Source organism: Panthera pardus, unplaced genomic scaffold (genome assembly GCF_024362965.1).
Source record: "Panthera pardus isolate Hobbes unplaced genomic scaffold, ASM2436296v1 HiC_scaffold_11, whole genome shotgun sequence".
Classification (NCBI taxonomy): domain Eukaryota; kingdom Metazoa; phylum Chordata; class Mammalia; order Carnivora; family Felidae; genus Panthera; species Panthera pardus.
Window position 1 is genome coordinate 60,865,842 of NW_026526666.1, and position 22,247 is coordinate 60,888,088.

The 22,247-nt window shown below is 46.3% G+C and overlaps 1 protein-coding gene across 7 annotated transcripts in view; it reads left to right on the top strand.

The window, feature by feature from the left end:
* The first annotated feature begins 852 nt into the window (after positions 1-852).
* FYB2 (FYN binding protein 2) overlaps positions 853-22,247 on the top strand; it is a 125,277-nt gene continuing 103,882 nt past the window's right edge. For 4 of the 7 annotated variants that reach the window (XR_008419451.1, XR_008419453.1, XM_053894846.1 and 1 more), the window contains exon 1: positions 853-1,280. Coding sequence is in view for 5 of the 7 variants with exons in the window: in XM_053894846.1 (XP_053750821.1) it covers positions 1,272-1,280 (9 nt within the window). In the remaining 2 variants the exon portion in view is untranslated. The remainder of the gene's footprint in view (positions 1,281-22,247) is intronic. The other 3 variants (XM_053894839.1, XM_053894837.1, XM_053894833.1) reach the window with 2 other exon arrangements.

Here is a 22,247-nt window from a genome sequence, read left to right on the forward strand (position 1 = left end):
TAAAACCCATATTCCCAGACCCTAGATTAGAGACGATTCGTGTCCGCCTTGGGAACTTGGACCCTCTATTTTTAATAGATTCCCTGGCAGCTGTGACGATCAGCCAGGTATGAGAACGACGCAGGTGGGCGTTCCTCACCTGCCCTCTCCCTCCTCTGCCCCTCCTCCTCCCTCTCTCCCCCTCCCCCCCCCCCCCCCCCCCCCTCTCTTCTGGACAGCTTCATGCTCCAGCTGAGCCCTAACAAAAGAGAAATCACAGAGACCTGCTTCAAGCAGCACCCACCCCCCAGGGCAGCCCTGAGCTCTTGAGAACTGGGAAATGAGGGTTGGGTTTCCAGCACCAGTAGTCAAAACAACGAAAGCAAAAACCCCTTCCTGCACCCTCCTACTCCACCCCTGACACACACACCAGAAAAACAAAACCACTTTAGCAACAGCCAGGCCCAGGTTCAAACCCTGATCCTTCAATTTACTGCCCATGTGACCACGGTTACAGGGCAGGTTATGGGATTTCTCTAAGCCTCAGTTTCCTCGCCATTTAGGTGAGAATAATTGCCCTTCCCAAGGGTGTGGTAGGATTTAATGTAAGAATGTATCCATATGCGATAATGTCAGCCCCCCAACAGGTGCTCCACGATAGCAGCTCCCTTTCTGGCCTCCACCACCCCTCCCTGCAAGCTTTGGTACTCTCTGTCCTCTTTGGGAGCCTTAGGCGAAGTTAAGTAGCCATCTCAGGGGCGGGGTTGGGCCAAGGCGGTTAGTAATTTACTAAGGGAGATTACGCAGTCCAGCCCAGCCGGAGCATTAGGTACTCACAGGCGCCCTGCCACCACCTCCCCTCCCTCCCCCTCCCTGTTCCTCAGCCGCTCCCCCGTGCCTCCTGCCTGGGGCACAAAGTGAACTCCTCTGTAGAGTGACTGTTGGGCCAGCCTGTGGGAGAGCCACTAGCTATGAAGGGTCAGTTGGTGGGTCTTTGGACAGGGAGGACCCCTTCCCTGCGGCAGGTGCGGGGTGCCCTGCAAAGTTCGGCGGCGGATGGAGGCGGGTCTGCGCCCAGCCTGGGGCCGGGAAGCTCCAACCCCTAGAGAGGGAGGAGCTGCTGCCCTGGTGGGGCAGGTGGGGGGAGCCTGGGCCCAGGTGTGTCCGGGGCTCTGGGAAGGGATTGCTCCCTGGCGGACGCCGGCAAATTAAAGCAGTCTTGGCCCCAGGATACGGCTCTGGGAAGCCGCGTTCGTCTCCCGAAGGATCCGTCGATTCTTCGGAGGAAGGCCATGGAAGGGGTAAGGCTTGCCGGCTTTCTCTGTGTTCTTTCTAGTGCCCGCCAACAGACAGCGGTGGGAAAGGGCTGTTTCTGCCTCCCGGGGAGAAGTAAACGTGTGGTGCTCGTGCGGTTCCAGAGGACTCACAGGGGCCCTGCCCCCCGGGGCAGGGGGGACAAAAAGAGGGCGTGTACTGGGTGCTCTGCATCGCCTCCCCGACTCTCCGAGGGTGAGGGGACCAGAGGCTCTCCGGATGGTGGCACAAGGGGTCCTAGCTCACACCCTGCCAGCTGGGTTGAAACCTCTTCCCCCAGCCTGGGTGTACCTGCCTGTTGGCCTTTCTCTGTTTGTTTGCCCTTGTGGACCCGGCCGGTCCCCTGATGATTAGTGGGCTTCCTGGTCAGAGGGCAGGACTGCCCGGTGCGCTGCTGTGGCTTGTGGCTTCATTGTGGGCTCTGCTCCTTATTAGCTCTGTGGTCTGGGGCAAGTGAGTTCATCCTCCTGAGCCCCCCGGGTTCCTCGCTCATAAAATAGGATTACTAGGAGAATCACTGGATTGTGAGATGGTTGGAGGTATTTATTAAACTAGAGACGACCTGTGGGCGAGTGCCGAGCCCACAGCCCAGGTGGACTTCCTCTCCTCGCAGGTGCTGTTTGCAGGCCTGCAGAATCGCTCAGCTCACTGACCTCTCTTTCCTTCTCCCCTTCTCCACTCCCTTCTTTCCCCCCTCTTCAAAGTCAGCTTCTTTCCAAGGGGGACAGGGAGCTGTTTTGCTATAGATGTTCCTTATACATTTGGAGTCAAGTCGTTTCCTCCTGTGAATCCTGTGGCTTCCCTCCCACGGGTTTGGTTTTAAATGGGGAGAGAGGACCCTTTTCAAAGCTGTCACCTGTCAGAAAAAGCTCCCTTTTGTCCCGCCCTGGCATGAGACTGTCTCTCTGGCTGAGCAGTCCAGCTAGCTGAGTTTGGAACAGAGTGAGCAAGGGCACGCTGGTACTCCATCTCCCTTCTGAATTCTCTCTCCCTCTAACCTGTGGCCCAGCAACTTTCTAGAAGCTCTTCCTCAATGGAAGAAAGGCTGAATACATGTACTGTGGTCGTAAGAAAAAGAAATGCTCGTCTCTTTTGCCCTCCCTCCTCTACCAAGACATTGCATGGCACCCACTGTTTGAATTTATCTACATGGACAACACCGTGAGGTCGATGCCTTTTACCCCTTTGTTTATATATATACATGTTTATATCCATACATGTATATATATGGAGGGGGGGGGATGAAACTGATGGTCAGAATGTCACTTGCTCAGTGTCCTACATCTGGTCAGTAGCAGAGCTGGAGCACGGATACAAATACTAAGTGCCAGCTGTAAGCCAGGTATCGCTAGCAAGGATAACAAGAAAACAAGCAGAACGTTAGGCAATTTAGAAAAAAAAAAAAAAGCAAACACAAAGGGCACTTTAGCTAATGTGGTTACGCAACTTTTTCTGTTCATGTAAGGGGGAAAAATCAGAGAAATATGGGTCCCTTCTCCTCTTAGAAAGAGGATTTTGTTTTATTTTTAACAAGTCAACAAAATATTCGTCACTTCAGTCTGTTTGTCCTGGGCACCTGTGCTGTGTTTCGAGGGCCCATTTAAGCTGTTGCAGATGCAGCAATGAGCCAGCCAAAAATGCTGCCTTTATAAAACCTACTCTAGTGGAGAAAACATATACTGTATATTTATGACATTATACAATATATATTATATATAATACTATACCTTATATAGAATGTATAATAAATACTATGTAATAACAATTATAACATACATAGATATGTTATACGCATATATTAGGTTGGATCACAGTGGTTCCAATGTAGAAACACAAAGCGGGGAAGAGTGTAGGGATGTCGAGGCAGCAGGTGAGCCTATTTTAAATGGGATAGTTTCAAGAGCAGCTTCCACAGGTGATACTTGAACAGAAACCTGAAGGAAGTGAGGAAGTTGGCCCTGTGGATATCTTAGGGGAAAATATTCCAGAGAGAGAGAATAGTGAATGCAAAGGCCCTGCGGCAGAAGCTTTTCTGGTGTGTTCAGGAGTAGCAAACTGTCCAGAATGGCTGGTGTTGAGAAAGCCGAGCGTGGTCAGATCATTGCAGGGCCTTGGAACTTCAGATTTTCCTCTCAGAGGGAGGGAGATCTGAGTGGCATAATAGAATGATCCAGCTTAAGTTTTGTTTTGTTTTTTTAAATGTTTATGTTGAGAGAGAGAGAGAGAGGGAGGGAGAGAGAGAGAATCCCAAGCAGGCTCCAACATGGGGTTCAGTCCTACGGCCCTGGGATTATAACTGAGCCCTGAACAAGAGTAGGAGGCTCAACCGACTGAGCCACCCAAGTGCCCCCAGCCTACATTTTAAAAGGATCACCTGGGGGCGCCTGGGTGGCGCAGTCGGTTAAGCGTCCGACTTCAGCCAGGTCACGATCTCGCGGTCCGTGAGTTCGAGCCCCGCGTCAGGCTCTGGGCTGATGGCTCGGAGCCTGGAGCCTGTTTCCGATTCTGTGTCTCCCTCTCTCTCTGCCCCTCCCCCGTTCATGCTCTGTCTCTCTCTGTTCCAAAAATAAATTAAAAAAAAAAAAAAAAAGTTAAAAGGATCACCTGGCTACTGTTTTGAAAATAGATGATGGATCAAGAGTGCAAGCACAGACTCTGGCTCACCAAGCAAGAGGGCATGGTGCTTCAGGCCAGGGTGTTAGTAATGGTGGCTAGAAATGCTCAGATTCTGGATACATCATAAGAGTCGAGTCAGAAGGATTTGTGGGGGGTGGGGGGTGGGAATGAATCATCTGTGACTCCAAGGTGTGAAGCCTGAGCACCTGGGAGAACTTGAATGAGGTGATTTAAGATTAAACAGGTTTTCAAGGAGATCAGGCATCAGTTTTAACCCTTCAGAAGGTTGTAGGATGCAGAGAAATAATTTATTGTTTTAGGGCACTCAGTTTTGGAGTGGTTTCTTCTGCATCAATAGATACCTGAACAAGTAGAGGTGCCTGAGTGGCTAAGTTGGTTAAGCATCTGACTCTGGATCTCAGGTTATCCCACAGTTTGTGGGATTGAGCCCGCAATGGACATCATGCTGACAGCAGGGAACCTGCTTGGGATTCTCTCTCTCTCCCTCTCTCTGCCCCTCCCCTGCTCCTGCACTCTCTCTCAAAATAAGTAAATAAACGTTTTTAAAAAATAGATACCTGAACAATTAGATATCCTTCACTGTTTTGGCTGTACTAAATGTATCCCCCCCCCCCCAAAAAAAAGAAGGCTCAAGGGAATTCTATAAGAATATATTTTGTTACATAGTTTAGGCACCCAGACAGAAAGGTTGAGGAGTCTTTTTCCAAACCTATAGTGAGGTTATACCTCAGTGTACTCCCTCAACCAGGTAAGTTTGCATTTAGTCACACAGTTTTGGCAAAAGAGAATCCTAGCATTTTTGAGCTGGGAATGCTTTTCAGTCGGGATGCTTACAAAATAGTATTTGAGTTTTGATGAATGAGCATTGGAGTTGTAATTGACAGACCAGTATTGATGTTTACTTCTGCTTAATAGTCAAGTGATTTGAGCAAGTTCTTGAAACAAAATGTAGGAGTTGGGAGATTGCTCAAAGACCAAGAGGTCAAACAACTCCCATTTTAAAGATGGGGAAACTTGGGGCCCACTGGGGAAAAGTGGCAAGACATTTTTAATTGTCAAGTTAGCTAACATACAGTATAGTCTTGGCTTCAGGAGTAGATTCCTGTGATTCACCACTAACCAATAACATCCAGTGCTCATCCCAACAAGTGCCTTCTTCAATGCCCATCACCCATTCTCTGTGTTTAAGAGTTTCTTATGGTTTGCCTCCCTCTCTGTTTTTATCTTATTTTTCCTTCCCTTCCCCTATGATCAACCGTTAAGTTTCTCAAACTGTACATATGAGTGAAGTCATATGGGATTTGCCTTTCTCTGACTGATGTATCTTGTTTAACATAATCCCTTCCAGTTCTATCCACGTTGTTGCAAATGGCAAGATTTCATTCTTTTTCATCGAGGGGTAGTATTCGTGTGTGTGTGTGTGTGTGTGTGTGTGTGTATACACACACACACACCACATCTTCTTTATCCATTCATCGGTTGACATTTGGGCTCTTTCCATAATTTGGGCAACAATTTCAAAGGGTTTTTACTTATAGTGCTATAAGCATGGGGATGCATGTGCCCCTTGGAATCAGCATTTTTGTATCCTTTGAATAAATTGCTAGTAGTGTTATTGCTGGATCATAGGGCAGTTCTATTTTTAATTTTTTTGAGGAACCTCCATACTGTTTTCCAGAGTGGCTGCACCAGTTTGCATTCTTACCAACAGTGCAAAAGGGTTCCCCTTTCTCCGCATCCTCGCCGACATCTGTTGTTTGCTGAGTTGTTAATTTTAGCCACTCTGATAGGTGTGATGTGGTATCTCATCGTGGTTTTGATTTGTATTTCCCTGATGATGAGTGATGTTGAGCATCCTTTCATGGGTCTGTCTGGCAACACATTTTGTAGCAACTTCCTTACCGTGCCACACATACAGTGGATGCTCCGTGACTGTTCTTGTTAATTTTGATAGTAAACCTGGAGACAGCAGATCACTAGGCCCTATTCTTTGATTATCTGATAGGTAGTTACCAAACATCTTCTGTGAGCCAGGTCCTCTCATAGAATTTCTCGCCTGTCTATTCTAGATGCCATCTAGTTACTCGGTCTTGCAGGGGAGAATGTCAAGAAGACAATTTGGGTATTAAATGAAAAACAGAGGGATGAAGAAAGCTCTAAGTTTTGATGGGAAGCACTGAGAATGGGTGCCTAACCCAGGTTGGGGTTCATCCCTGGCTCCTTAGAAGAACTAGTGGGAGAGGGGTGGGGTGGAGAAGGGGAGGGAGGAAGAGACAGGGAGACAGAAAGAACATGGCCAGAATCAAATTCCAAGAGGGTCAGATATTGAAGGACTGACTAGCATATGCACTTGATCCTGTTAAGCCAAGAGCACTGCATAGGACTTCACCTCCAAAATGGGGAAAGTGAACTAAATGTCCCCCAAAGTCTTGTCATGCTTTGATACTCTTAGACTGCAGGAGTTTCCCAAAGTCACAGGTGGCTTATTTTTAATTTTTTTAATGTTTATTGATTTTTGAGAGCCTTAGAGAGATAGAGAAACTGCGTGCACGAGTGGGAGAGGGTGAGAGAGAGAGGGACACACAGAATCCAAAGCAGGCTCCGGGCTCTGAGCTGCCAGTGCAGAGCCTGATGTGGGGCTCTAACTCGTGAATCATGAGATCATGATCTGAGCTGAAGTTGGATGCTTCAGCAACTGAGCCACCCAGGTGCCCCTACCAGTGGCTTATTTTTGACTGAACTGAGTCTAGAACCCAGGTTCTGAATGCCTTTAAAACCACTTAGCAAGCCCTCAAGGACAATTCCAAAGGGTTTTTATTTTTTTGATGTTTTTTTCCTGAACGATACGGTTTTTTAATGAGTAGTAACTCAACAAGACAGGGTACACGTTTAAAAAAAAAAAAACAAAAAAAAACAAAAAAAAAAAAGCGGACCAGCCAGTGGAGAAGGATGGTGTTGGAAAGGACTGGCTGTTGAGAGCTTGTTCTTGGGAGAGCAGTGTGAGCTGAGGATTAAGATCTGATTGCTGGGGTGAGGTTTCTTACGAGTCCCAGAAGAATTTCTGAGGAGGGGAAAAGGGAAGATGCCTCAGGTATTGACAGTTCTGAAAGACTGGCCGCATCTCTCCTGTCTTTGCAAAGAGCTAGTGCCCCGTTGCCTTGAACTGTGTTGTCGAGTCCTCGATGGTAAGGAGCTGAGTGACCGGCTCACCTGCAGGGCTGACCTTGTGCCGGCTGGTGTGATCCCATGTCCCAGACCCCAGGAGTTCGTGACCCTCACATCAAGTCCAGTCCTCCCTGCTCCAGAGTGTGTACCCTCAGTTCTCCACTGGAGATGGTTCTAACGGGCGAATCCGATCACATCCCTCCCCTGCTGAGTCCTCCTCCCGGCTTCCCCACTCTCTGTGAAGTAGAGCTCAAGACCTTGAGCCTGGCTGACAAAGCCGGGGTGTTCTGGTACCTTCCCTGTGACCTCCATTCCAGCCTCCTGGTGCTCCAGTCTGGTGTTTTCCACATGCACACTCTTCCCTCCAGAATGCTCATGGCCACTTCCTCTAAGACTCAGCTCAGGGGTGCCTGGGTGGCGTGGTCTGTTGAGCGTCCGACTCTTGATTTTGGTTCAGGCCATGACTTCTTTCACGTTGGGCTCTGTGCTGACAGCATGGCGTCTGCTCTTGCTTTTCTCTCTCTCCCTTTCTCTCTGCCCCTCCCCCTCCCTCAAAAGAAATAAAATTAAAAACAAAACAAACCAAAAGACTCAGCTCAGCTGCCACCTCCCCGAGAAGCCTTCCTAGCCCTTTAGTCACAAATGGTCTCTTCTCACCTTGCAAGACCTCAGCCCTTTGAACAGACCCAGGCCCGGACTGGGAGATCCCGGAGAGCGGGGACTAGGTGCTGCTCACGGGGGTGACAGCCTGGTGCCTGAAAGCAGGGACTCTGAGGCAGCCTGACTGGTTCCACTCCGCGCTCTATCATTTCCTAACTGTTCAGCCTTGAACCAGTGACTTAACCTCTTTGTGCCCCCAGTTACCTCATTTGTAAAGGGACATCATGGTCCCGCTGACTTCTTGGCCTCCAGGCAGGGTTTAAATAAGTGAATACACATAAAGAGCTTGAACAGCTCAAAAGGCAGGTAATTCTACACACTAAAGTAGCAACAAGCTGTAATAATACATGAACTGCTCTGCCTTGAATTGTGTGCGATCCTCTCAAAAGCCGTATGTGGAAGGCCTAGCCCCTACTACCTCAGAAGGTGACCTTATTTTGGAGGTAGGGTCTTTACAGAGGTCAGGTTGTTAGGGCGAGGCCTCATCCAATACAGCCGCTGTCCTGATGTATAGGAGGAGTGGAGACAGAGACCCGGAGTGAAGGCAGAGTGAAGGGAAGCCATGGAGAGAGGCCTGGGATGGGCCCTTCCCTCAGCCCTTGCAAGGAACCCTTACAAGGACCCCTGGATCTCAGCCTTCAGTCTCCCAACACTGTGAAGCAATCAGTTTCTGTTGTTCCAGCCGCGTGGTCTGGTGTGCCTTGTATGGCAGCCCCACCAAGCCCCTACATGGACCTTATCAATAAATTAAGAGAGTTAATGTGGATACTGGGTGACCCGCCCCCATTGGTCTGGGCCTTGTCTTTCACCGTGTTGTTATCCTGACCCCTCTAAACACAGCTGTGCCTAGCTCTTCTGAGAAGCATTCTGAGAAGTCCTTTTTTACCACTGGGCATGGGAAATGGATGGAAGTGACCCGGGGACCACGGTCCCTGTTCCTCCCTGACCACTGACTTTGTGGATTTGGTTTTTCTCACCTGTAGAAATCTCAAAGAGCAGTCTCTTGGGGTGATTTATAAAGATGGGTCCTAACATTCTTTTGGCACATACCAAATACAAAGAAGTTACAAAGTAAGGTGCTTCAGAAACGATAATTAAGCAATTTTGTACCCTGATACTGGAAAAAGTCAGTTTTATTGCCTGTGCTTCACTGTCACTATTTTCACCTTCCCTGTGTCACAGAAAAGGCAGAGTCAGAAATCAAACTCCTATTTGACCACTCTTAACCTGGTTCCAGTTTGTCGTGATCACAGGGAGTGGTGTATCAGAGGTTTTTTAAAGATTTTTTAACGAGAAGACTTGAATTTAAGTCTGGTCCTTCCGTCCCCTTGTTAGGTGGCCTTGAACAAGTCCCTGATCTTCTCTGGGGTTCAGCGTTCCTGTTTCTAAATGTGTCCAGTAATATTTATTTGATATTTTGTCCGTGAGAATGACATAGAATAAAATATTTGCTAGTACCATTGAAAATAAAATCCTGTACAGATATTCATAGCTGTTGATTCCAGCAAAATTTCCCAACCCAAAATTCGAGCAGAGAGGACCTGAGAATTCAGACCACCTTTGGAGTCCTGCCTCCCCCACCTTTTGTGAACCAGCCATTAGCTCGTCTCACAGATCAGCATGTGATCTTAAGAAAATCATAGTTGAGGGGTTTTTGGTTTTTTTTTTTTTAACAATTCGAAGTCCATATGTAAAAACAGAGCAGCATTACTTAAACATTTAAAGGATCAACACAGAAGTGCGGTCTTCCACGCCCTGAAAAAGGTGCCCATAGGTCTCCTGTCTTTCTCACCGTGCTGTTTCCGAGCACACGCACAGGAGCCTTGTCTCCAGGTTATGCTATGCAGGAGAGAGCACTGCATCGGGAGTCTGCAGACCTCCGCCTAAATTTAGTCCCTGCCACTCATGCCTGCGTGCCCTTCGGCAAATATTCCATCTCTGAGACTGGGCCTCTATCTCACTTGGCGATTAGGAAGTAATGAATGAGGTGACCTATCGGGAAAAACACCTAGCATCAAACGTGTCCCTGCAACCTTGGTCTCGTGTGCCAGGTAGTCCCTTGTGAGCTCAGCAGTGGAGACCTTGAAAGCATTTGGGATGTTTCTGCCTCATTCTGATTCTGTGTCATGAGCAAAGGACTTTAATCCCTGGTTCTGTAATTCTCCAAAACAAAGAGAACAAACAGGGTTGCTGGAGGGGTGTTGAGTTGGGTGGGGGTGGGGAGAGGGTAGATGGGCTAAATGGGCAATAGGCATGAAGGAGGGCACTTGGTGGGATGAGCACTGGGGGTTATATGGAAATGATGAATCACTGGGTTCTCCTGAAACCATTATTATGCTGTATGTTAACTAACTTGGATTTCATTAAAATGAAACAAACAAAAAGCAAAAATAAATTGCTCGTAGACATGTTCACCAACTCTGTGCTCTTAATTCCCCTTGATGCCCACCGCAGTGTCATGCTGAGTGACTGCTTTGTTGAACTAAGGTCCCTAAAAGGAAGAAAGTATCCGTGAAGGACCCACTCTGCCAGTCCCTGCACCTAGATGTGTTGTTTCATTTAAACCTCACAAGTGACCTGCAAGAGAAATTATCCCCATTTGAGACAAAGAAACAAGTTCTTTAAGGTTGCATGATTTCCTCATTGTTATTAACAGCAGCTAACACTGAGCACCTATGTATGTTAGGCATGATCCTAAGTTTTTTATATGTATCAACTTTACAGCTGCTCTAGAGAAAGCACTGCCTTGGAGAGAGACAGAGAGGTTGTGTAACTTGCTGAAGGACACACAGCCAGTTGGTGGTGATGTTAGGAGTCAAACCCAGAGCTGGAGTGTTCAAGGGCACTCTCTGCAAGAGTTTGTCTTCCCCTAGAAACTCCTGGATAGTGGTATCCTCCTACAGAAAGTACAGAGTTAGCATAAAAAGGAGATGCCTTCTTACACACCAAAGCCATGAAATGCAAGGACACCATTTCCCTGAGTTTCTGCTTGGAAAACTATGAAACCACACACAGGTGGAGTGACATAGAACATTCGTACTGTCCCTCAAGCCTCTCCTTCAGAAAAGACCTCCCTTCAAGGCGTGCATTCACGATGAAAACCAGTGATAACTCTCCCAGCAGAAAAGCAGAGCCTGGTAACATCTTTCATCTAAAAGGTTGTTGCAGAGTATAGCTACAACTGTTAGAATACTTCCCAGTTAACTCCTTAAACTACCTACAGGTCAAGGTGTTTCTCTTTACTTCAGGGGGGTATAAACCTCCCATAGCTTTCGTAGTGCTGAAGACCTATCTGTTGACTTCTAACTTTGCAAGACTGGCGTAGGAAAGCATATTCAAATTCTAGACTCCCTGTTGGGAAGGTTTACTGGTAAAACCCTGTGATCCACTGCAATCCAGAAATGCAGTGTGGACCTGGGGGCTGTGAGGGCTGAGAAGGAATCTCAGTTATTGCCTTTCTTGGCCACCAGCATGGGGTGAGAGAGAGCCATATCCACACAGGAAGCTGTGTAGTATAGGTTAGGTGCGTGGATGAGGCTTCCAGAAATTCAAGTTCAAACTCCACCCCCTTCAGGGCATTAACTCTAAACATCAAGTCTCTGGTCTGAAATCATAGAGTAATAGCATGTGGGGATAACTTATCAAGGTCGTTCAAAGATTTACATAAAATGCCTTTTTCTCATTCACTTCTTCCTCCGAGGCAGGTGGAAGAAGTTCTGTTTCGAGAACCAGTCTTGGCCTTGGCAGTATGTCTGTGTGACTTGGGGCAAATGTTCAGAATCTTCACCTATAAGACAGTGTGTTGAGTCAAAGGGTTATCCGTTAATTACCACTCTGAGTGCGTGCACTAAAAAACTTTATCCCTGACAGCAAAGGAGATGTCTGGCTCACGGGGAAGTCAATAAGATGAGTGATGTGTGTTTTATTTATTGGTAAACCCACGGCTTTACTCCAAGTGGAATTTGAAACCACTCATGGCTTGTCTCCATGTTTCTTTATGCTTCTCTGGCTCAAAGTGTGGTAGGATAGTACTGCGTGACTAACACCCTCAAGTCAAACGTTTGGTTCACATTCTGACTCCATGACTCGCGGGTTACGTGTTGAGTCATTGGGTGCAGAGCTCCTCCCACTCCTGTCGGGCATGTAGTGTGTGTGTATGCGCGTGAGAGACCGTTACGTGAAATCACTGAGATTCTGGTATATCTAGCCACTATATACCCCAGAGTGTTTTTTGCAGAGCACATATGTTCATTTCCTATTGTTGCTGTAGGAAATTACCACAAAGTTGGCAGCCCAAAGCACCGCAGTGTCATTCTCCCACGGGTCTGGAGGTCAGGAGTCTCACGTCAGTCTGCAGGGTTGCGTTCTTCTAGAGGCTGTAGGGAAGAATGGGTTTCCTCACCTTTTTCAGTTCAGAAGCCATCCACAGTCATCGGGCTATGGCCCCTTCCTCCAGCGTCAAAGCCAACAGCATAGCACCTTCCTTTCTCTCTGACTTCTGCTTCTGTCCTTATTTCTTCTAAGACTCTGACTTTCCTCCCTTCCTCCTATAAGGACCCTTAGAGTTATATTGCACCTACCTACACGCCCCAGGAGAATCTCTTCATGTCAAGAGCTTTAACTCCATCATATTCCTAGATCCCCTTTGACCACGTAAGGTAACCTGTCCCCAAGTTCTGAGGATTGGGGCAGGGACAACTTTGGAAGGGGGCATTGTTTAACCTCCCACAGTCCTAGACTAACATGACCATTATTCACCCCAGTGCTGTCTTGTTTTTCAGAGCATGTGTCCTAGTTGTTTAAAAAAGAAAAGGAAAAGTGTGTAAGTAGCTATTTAATTTCTCCCACCCTGGATCATAAATTCCACAGAAGAGAAAGTGCCTATTTCTTATTCACTGTTCTCTCTCCTGATGGCTTAAATGGTTAAACACAATGATGACAATAGATGATGTTTTGGGGGCTAGGCAATATGCTTAGCCCTTCCTGTGAATAATATACTTTAATCTGTACAACAGCCTGGCAAGAATATGTAACATTACTATTCCTGTTTTCAGGCAGAGAGACTAAACCTAGTTGGGTGGGTGGGGCCACCCAACTAAGTGATGGGTCCAGTAGCTCTACCCAAGCCTATCTGACCCCAGAGATCTCTTAGTTAACAGACGTTGTACCAAGGGCCTATGAAATAAAACCTAATTTAGACCTCCCTCACACTGCTCAGAGTTTAGTAGGAAAGATGTACAAAAGTACCATAATAAATGCCATGTGACAATTATTATGTAATATGGACAGTATCATATGTTCAACTAACTGAGGGAGCAGACAGGAAGAATGTTTTAAGAATGTCTTCACCTGGGACACCCGGGTGGCTCAGTCGGTTGAGCGTCCGACTTCAGCTCAGGTCATGATCTCACAGTTTGTGAGTTTGAGCCCCCGCGTCGGACTCTGTGCTGACAACTCGGAGCCTGGAGTCTGCTTCAGATTCTGTGTGTGTGTGTGTGTGTGTGTGTGTGTGTGTGTGTGTGTGTGTGTGTGTCTGTCTCTCGCTCTCGCACTTTCTCTCTCTGCCCCTCCCCCACTCACACTCTGTCTCTCTCTCCTTCAAAAATAAATAAACATTAAATTTTTTTAAGAATGTCTTCACTCAAGTTGGGTGAATCAGAGAAGGCTTTCCCAAGGGAGATAATTTTTTATTCTAGTTTTAAAAGATGAAAAGTGTTCACCAGACAACAAGGGGTAGAGTGGGAAAGGCATTCCAGGCATACAGAACAGTGTATGCAAAGGAACTGAGGCAGGAAACAGCATGGCATGTCTGCGGATAAAGGGACAGTGGCAGAAGAGGAACGTGGAGACCCTCATGTCCCTGCTGAGGACTGTGTCCTCCACACAGCCCTGGAGAAGTACAAGGGTGAAGAGTGCATGGTGGCTGGTAGGAAAGATTCCCTGGGGGCTGAGTTAACTAAGCCCTTCTCCTCATGTTGCTTATGAGCCAGAGGGTATGTAGTTAGAGAATTGCTTCATTTCAGAGTTTGAGATAGAGGGTCATAGAATCATTACAAAGTCTTGCTTTAAGCCATCCCCCTCCATCCCCCACACACTCCCCATGAGGTTTATTCATCCACTCATTAATTTAGTGTATGTTTTTTGAGTACTCTCCATGTGGTAGGTGCTGTGTGAGACACTGAAATCCCAACTCCTTCTCTTTGGTAAGCCAGTTCCAAGGGTTAACTGAGCTTTTCCATCTGGAAAATTCTTCCCTGTCAGCTCCACAGCATTTATACATACTCAAAGATAATATCTTGAGTCTTTGTTGGATTCCGGTGGGGTGTTTTTTTTTCATTTTTTCTAAAAATTAGACTTAATGTTGAATATTCCAACTGCCTCAAACAGTGTCTTATCCCAAGACACTGTTCTTTTTAAAATTTATTTATTTAAATTCAGGTTAGTTACCATACGGTGTAGACTTGGTCTCAGGAGTAGAATCCAGTAATTCATCACTTCCATATAACACCCAGTGCCCATCCCAAGAAGTGTCCTCCTTAATGCCCATCACCCATTTAGCCCATCCCCCCACCAAACACCCTCCAGCAGCCCTCAGTTTGTTCTCTGTATTGTATTTCATTTTATTTGATATTCATAAGAACCTCATGAAGTAGACGGGACAAATACAATTATTAGTATTTCAAGTATTACCAAAAATGGGATTTTATATCTTCAGTTGGTCAAGAATTTTAGTTTTCTCAGGTCATGATAAGTTCTGCAAGAAATAATTTCTATATGGTTGTATAAGATTATGGTTAACGAATTTCACGTATGCATGTTAATTTGGTCAACGTGATTTTGTTGACTGTTTGCTCTGACCAGTACCAAGCCAGACTCGGGGATTTCTAATCCTTACCACAAACTTGCAAAACCATAAGGGATCCTATTTTATAGATGAGCAAATGGAGGCTCTACAAAGCTGAGTGACTTCTTCAAGATCAGAGTGACATAACAAGTACTCCAACCCTGGATTGGTGCCAGTATTATTTCTATTTTCATTTTAGCCTCAATGAGTCAGAAGCTTATTCTTCTTGAGTACCCAAGGTTATACATCGTAAAAATCAGAAAGCAAGAGTACCTCCTCCTTTTCATCTTTCTGCTCTCAAAGCTAAGTAATTGCCTATGATTTTTTTTCTTTCTCCCAGCATCATCTGATATTAAAGCCTTATTATTTCTTCTTGTCAGTTCACACACACAAAAAATCTCATTTAATGTTCCATGCAGCCATGCATTCTAGTCAGCAGAGCCTGACTCAATCTGCCCTTCAACTATTTTGGCTGTTTACCACAAGCTGGTATCTTTGAGCTGAGTAAAAAAGTCTGAGCCGGCACCCATAAGATCAATTCAAGACCATATCCATGTAGTTGCTGTCTCAGTTTTTTTTTTCCTTGCTAGGTACCCCAATGTGTTTTCCATATTTAGCTGACCGCAAGCTAAGAGAAACCTCAGCCTCCAGGAGTGAGTAAAAATGGGCTCATGGATGGAGTTCAAGGAAACCAGCGCTAAATGCTCGAAGGGAAGGGCCTGTGTTGCTGTCCATTGTTCTGAACTAGTATTGTTGGCTTGGCTGGGTACAAGGCGGGAGAATGGAGAGAGCAATGAGGGAGAGAGGGCAATTTCATAGGGTCATTTCACGAAGTGAGTAGGACCAAGCAGTAGACTAGAATGAAAGCTCCAAGAAAACCCATGGATACTGCACCTCAGAAGAAGAGGGAGGCCAACATGGAAGCATTTCTATTATTGGCAACTCAAATGGCCACCTGTCAGAACAGGTGGAATTTTTTCTGAGACCATCAGGCCAATTCTGTGCATGTTTCCTAAGTGTGTACTCATTGTCACGGATAATCATTTCATCATATTCAAAATCACCGTGATCCTCATCAACATCATTATCCCTCTCCTCCTCCTCATCTGCCTCATTATCAATATGCCAACTGTCCTTATCAAAATATCATTGCTGGGGGCCTCCTTTGTGCTAGGCACTGGCCGGCGTTGATGTCTATGGCAGTCCTAGGATAGGAATAGTTGTATGCCCATTTTATTTATCAGGAAATAGGGGACAGTGAACTGAAATAGCTTTGTAGAGACAGAGCCTGAATTCATAGAGCTAGGATTCTAATCTAAAATATTTCAACCCCAAAGCCCACATTCTTTATTGCTGCCGGTGAAGTAGCTCTTAGCATAGGGAAGAAGGGGAAAAATGTGAAAGACAGTAACATTGTAACAAACACTCCAGTTGAGAGAGCACCCGGGCTCCTGGAACACATGGAAATCACCACCTCTTGCTGCATACCTGATGGAAGGCATCCACAGGGACTTGCAACAGAGCTGAGTGAAGCAAGACAAATATGTTTTGGTCCATAAAAAGGAAGAAGATCATTTGAGGCAGAGAGTGAAATGTGTGCAAAGGCATGGAGGCATGCAGTCCTCCAACAAATACTTAGTGTCTTCTCTGATCCAGGCACTATGTTAGGAAACCCAAAGGTGAATAGGAGACAGAAGAGTGTATTTCGTGCAGTAGATGAACCTAGGGGAGATAAGAAGGAAAGCTTCTAGAACCATTGGTATTTAGAGGGGAAGGTGAGAGGAAAATAAACTGTTCGTAAAGTACAATACAGGTATATTACTATGTATCTTTACATGCCTGGATCGTGACCTAGTACATAATAGGCACTCGATTAATGAATGACTGACTGAACAATCTGTTGACCTTTAAAACCACCCATTTGCTGGTAAGCTCCATGAGGGCAGAGAATACTTGGTCACCACTCTCCCTGCCTGTATCTGCAGTGGGGCCCCTGAGTCACACAAATCCTGGGGGAGCAGTTCACGTGGCAATCTGTGAGAGTGATCTGTGTGATCACACAATGTGTGACTCGTGTCCCTCCAGATGTGCAACATGGTGGGGTGGGTTTGTGTCTGATTTAGGGGATTAACATTTGTTGACCGAAGAAGGTAATGAATGAAGAAGAAAGGGAGGAAGGCTAGACAGAGACAGAGATGACGGTTACTCCTGCAGGAAGCATCCGTTAAGTCTGGGATCCGTTATCCCTTCCACAGGGAAGATATCTATACTGCCTGCCTGCCTCAACACCCATCTAGTGAGTGGAAGAGCCAAAAGTGGATCCCGGGACCCTCCTGGTCAATGCTTTTCTACCACAGCACACAGTTTCTCTGTAATTTCCATCAGTTCAAGGTTCCCCCCAGCCAAGAGGCCAAGGGTGCTTCTTTCCTAGGAGACAGTCGGGCTGCCGAATGTGGCACTAGCCGCGTGCGGCTGCTGCCCTCCCAAGGTAAGGAAACTGGGAGCTTGTGCGATGCCTTTCCCAGGGATGGCTTGCAAATAATTGCTGCTGTAAGTGTCCCTCACGAGTGGCTCTGGCTTCTCTAGCTCTTTGAGTGAAGAAGATTCCGAGCTTTGGTGAGGGGATTAGCAGAATGCACATGTAGAAAGCACAGACTGTCAGGCATCAATTTTGGCTGAAGAAATTTCGCCTCAGATAAAAGGACTTGGGAAGGCTCTTCCTTTGCATTCTTGGGCTGTTTGCAGGCACCAGTTGAGGCTGTGGTGGTGTGTTGGAGCTGGGGGAGGGAGGGCAGAAGGCCTCGTTGGAAGTTTATCAGCTCTCCACTTGTGGACCAGTGACTTGGCCCCTGCACCTCTAGTGTCTTCATCCGTAAGACAAAGCCCATCACTTCTCCATTGCCCATAGTGAAAGAGGAAGCAAGACGATGTATGAAAAGGGACCAACCCAACGTGGTAGAATGGGAAGAGCTTGAGTTTTGCAGTCAAACCTCATTTTTTATTTTTTTTAAAGTTTATTTTTATTTATTAGAGTGCGCCAGCTGGGGAGGGACAGAGAGAGAGAGAGAGAATCCCAAGCAGATTCTGCACTATCCGTGCAGAGCCCCATGTGGAGCCCAAACTTACAAACTGTGAGATCATGACCTGAGTCGAAACCGAGAGTTGGATGATGAACCGACTGAGACCCCCCGGGCGCCCCAGGCTTCGTTTTTAAATCCAGATTTACCACTTCATAATGAGGCAACTTCGACTAGCAACTAATGATAATAGTTATCTAGCATTTGTATAAAATCTGTGTAGCAAGCGCTGTGGTTTGCCCAAATTAACAGGCAACAGCAGTGTAAACATGTTAGTGTTTGTTAGTGTTGCCATGTTATTGACAAGAGCCAGGGAATGGAAGTAAGGTTCAGCCCCCCTGGCTGACAGTGAAAAGGCCAGGATCCCAACGCTGACTCTGAAGTCTACAGCATGGTTTTTAATCTCTAAGCTAAGCTGCTTGCTCTCCAAGCTTGTTTTCTTAGCTCTACAATGAGGATAATAACACCTGCCCTGCCGGGTTGTCAGGAGAATCTGCGCTTCGATGTGCAAGGCACCCGTTGCAGTGGTACAAGCTCAGTGAATGGGGTGGCAGGTGGGGGGGTGGGGGAGGATGGCACCACGTGACAAGAGTGACAGTGGCACGCCAGGTCTTAGAGATGATGCCCATTTCTGTGACTGGAGAAGGAAGGTACTGACCAGACAGAAGACCAGACAGAAGCCCCTTTCTCTTATTTAAAAAACAAAGTGAAACGAAAACATCTATCACCTGTAAAATCTGTCCCAGTTGCCTTTCAAGTGGTGTTCTTTGAGTTCTTTGATGGTTTCTTCCTGCAACTGGGACTCAAACGTGAAGAGCGAACCTAAGAAATGAACATGGCCGTGCTGGCTCATGAGTTTACATCATAAGCTGGAGGGTGAAGGCAGTGAGGTGCTGAAAGGAGTTATTCAGCCCTTCACTTTTCAAATGTCAGTAAATCACACTTGAAATAAAACTGTCATAAACCCAAAGGGCACTGAGCGACTGTTCTGTTGAGGGTTCAAGACGGCAGCAGGAGGGCAGGAAGCCTCTTCAAATAAGGACGCCCTGATGTTTCCAACTTGCTGGTAACAAGTTTCTAGGGAAGCCTCCCTGTTCCTGCCCCAAATTGCAGTGCTGAATGAACAGGGGGAGTGTAATGGGGAGGCTGGATGGGAGGGTAATTTGGAGACTTACCTGTGCATACAGATCATCGGTGCTGACTCTGGGACCCTCTCCTCAGGCTGCTATGTCCACCTGGCGCCCCTTTGAACTTAGCATCTGAGAATGTGTAACCTAATTTGTCCTCTGAGACCCTCACCTGCACCACATTTCAGTATCTTGGAGCAATATCTGGAACCCAAGTGTTCTTTTGTTTTTGAGGGAGGTTTTGTTTTATGATTTCCTAAAAGGCATTATGAACCTTGTTGGTTTCAAACGAGTAATTATCCACCACCCCCCACCCTCCCGTGCCTGAGGGTTTCATGTCTTGATTGAGGGGATTTCGAGACTGCAAAATACCAATTTCTAATTCACCCTGTGCCTGTATGGTCTGCAAAAGTATTTTGAACCATAAAAGGCAAATGTGTGTTAAGTTTGTTTTTAATGGCTTGCAGGGCCTTTCGGCAGACTCAGGCTGGTTTTTCTCCTTCCCCATCTCACATTTCAACCAACTGTGGACCCCACAGTTGGCAGGCTCTCTCAGGCCTCCGGTCCCACAAATGTCTCCTCTGTCCCAAGTGCCCCCCAGCCTGTTCTCCACCTGTGACTTTCTCCAGGAAGGTCTTTGTGCTCCCCAAACCCAGTTAGGTGTCCCTCTTCCCACACCTGGTGTTGCCTTGTCACAGCTGTGGCTGTGGGGACCCGTTGTCTGTTTCCTTGTCCGTCCTTTCCGTGAGACTGTGGGCTCCATGACGGCAAGACCTGTGTCTGTCTGCTTCACTTATGTGACCCATTGTAGGCATGCAACAGAGAATTGTTGGATAAATTTGGGAGCAAACCACTGAAAACCTGTCACTGCAGAAAAGGTGTGCTAGAGCAGAGTTTGTTTTAACATCACTGACCCCCGTCCTTGGAGTCACACCGAGTAGCTTGTGCATCATGCTAGCTACCAGGATGAGGCCGTGCACGCTCCTCTCTGCCACTTTTCTATAAAGGTAAATTCACTCCAAAGTAAAAAGTCTATTCTCTCTGTCTCTCTCTCTCTGTCTCTCTCTCTCTCTCTCTGTCTCTCTCTCTGTCTCTCTCTCTCTGTCTCTCTGTCTCTCTGTCTCTCTCTGTCTCTCTCTCTCTCTCTCACACACACACACATACACACACACACACACACACCCCCACAAGCTTTGGCATCAGGGCTGAGTTCCTTATGCTTGGCTCACACACTCATTAGCCACATAAAATGTGGATGCAAAATGAACAGATCTTTTTCAAGATGTAACAAGAGGGGCACCTGGGTGGCTCAGTCAGTTAAGCGTCCAACTTTGGCTCAGGTCACGATGGTTTGTGGGTACGATCCCCGTGTCGGGCTCTGTGCTGACAGCTCAGAGCCTGGAGCCTGCTTCAGATTCTGTGTCTCCCTCTCGCTCTGCCCCTCCCCTGCTTGTGCTTGCGCCCTCTCAAAAATAAACATCTAAAAAAATTTTTTAAAAATGTTAAAGGTAAAAAAGTTTGAGCCCAAATTAAGATAGCCTGGGATACACAATCCTCACACACAAGAGAGTGCTCAGAAAAAGGAACATTTGGTGCAGGGTTATATATATGTTTTTCTTTTTACATAAAGAGTTACAAATCATCCTGAACAAAGACATTCCAGGAAGTTATGGACTTTATCTTATGCTTTTAGCTTGTGCAAGTCTGTATGACTTTAATCTTATGGGTTTTTTCTTATGTTTATGTTTGGAATGCTCCTTTTTGGTTATTTTTTTTTTAACAGAGTAGATGTACAATGTGTGTTCAGGGCAGAAATAGAGTCCATGCTTTGAGGTTTTGCTGGGTCATTTTGACCTAGGTAAAAGTATAGCTTCCCTAGGAGCCCTTGGAGCAGGGCCCATAAACATGAAAAGTTAAAAATTTCCTTTACTTTATCAGACCTAACCAAGGTTCAGAAACTCTGATCCTTGGTTTTTCCTCCTCTGAGGCACAGTTTGGAAGCCCGTTGTAAGGATTACAGTAATTGAGACAAAATGCACATATTGCTATGCGTAATGCTTAGAACCATACTAACATAATATGTAACATACACAGAATTCAGTGCACTTTTCGTATTCTTTTATCTAGAATTCCTCCTAATTTTTCCACAGTTCCTCTGTCCGTAAATGCTTTCGAATCAGTTCAGTTAAAAAATATTGTCATCTACACTCTGTGTACCTAGGTGTAGTGACAGAAACGAGTAGAAGAGAGTACAGTCTGGTCCCATGCCCCGAGGACATCAGTATGAGTGGGGTTCAGGTAAATCAGACACATAGATGGATGCTTTTTAATAAAATCAAATAAATGGAAAGACAGAGGTAAACAGAGAGTGCTATAAAGCAGGGAGCAGGTATTAGCCCAGCCTAAGCGCTGGAAAAGGCTTCTGGGATGGGTTGATTGCTCATCTGAATCTCAGAAGATGAACAGTTTACCTGGGCACTTAAGTATGGAAATGCCATTCCAGGCCAAGGGAACAGCATGAGCAAATGCACAGGAGGCAAGTCCAGTTTTACTGACGGGGTGAGTTAGAGGCAGGAAGTAGTGGAAAATGAAGCTGGGGTTGGAGACGGGAGAAGATCAGGGGGCCTGTGTGTATGGATGGAATGTGTAATTTATCATCAGGAAAATGGAGGCCATTGAAAGATTTTAACAGAGGAGGATGTGATTCAAGCTGCAGTGAAGATGCATCGTTAGCATGGATTTAATTTGTAGGTCTCTAAGAGAGTGCTTTTAAAGAACGTTTCCTCTAGGTCATTACCCCAGAAATCCATTCTTTTTTTTTTTTTTAATTCAATACTAGTTTGGCAAATCCTGTGGACTTAGAGTAAAGCATCATACTCAAGCCTGTGAGCTCTACCAAGATAAGTTTGTTTTTCTGTCTTCTTTCAGAGAGTTCACAGACTCTTTGGGAAGATGGGGCATCTACTTGGGTAATTGCAGTAGGACATGGAAAGTAGTGAGAGGCATGAGACTGTAAGAGATAGGCAGATGAGACGCTATAAGACATGTTTCCCAATCTATTCCTTGGCCCAGATGCTGAGCTGACTATACAGTAAACACTCCAAGTGATTCATAAAATATGCTCCCCCCCCCATAGAGTCTGTGTCAGTGGGGCAGGTTCAGAAGTCCTCAGGACATTTCCATGCATGGCCAGATCTAAAAACATTGCCAACCAAGGTCTGAGGAAGGAGACATTTTGGGCTACAGGGGAGAGTAGACAGGGAAGAAGCACTGGGGCCCAGGGATTCATATGGTGGAACCAGCAATCTGCTAGAGCTGGGGTACCAGAACAGACAAATGGGTGAGAGAAGAGATGGTGATCTAAGAGGAAGATCCTTGAAACTAATGTGCTGGAGATAGTCCAGCTATTGGTAAAGACAAAGTCTAGAGTGTATCCATCCATGG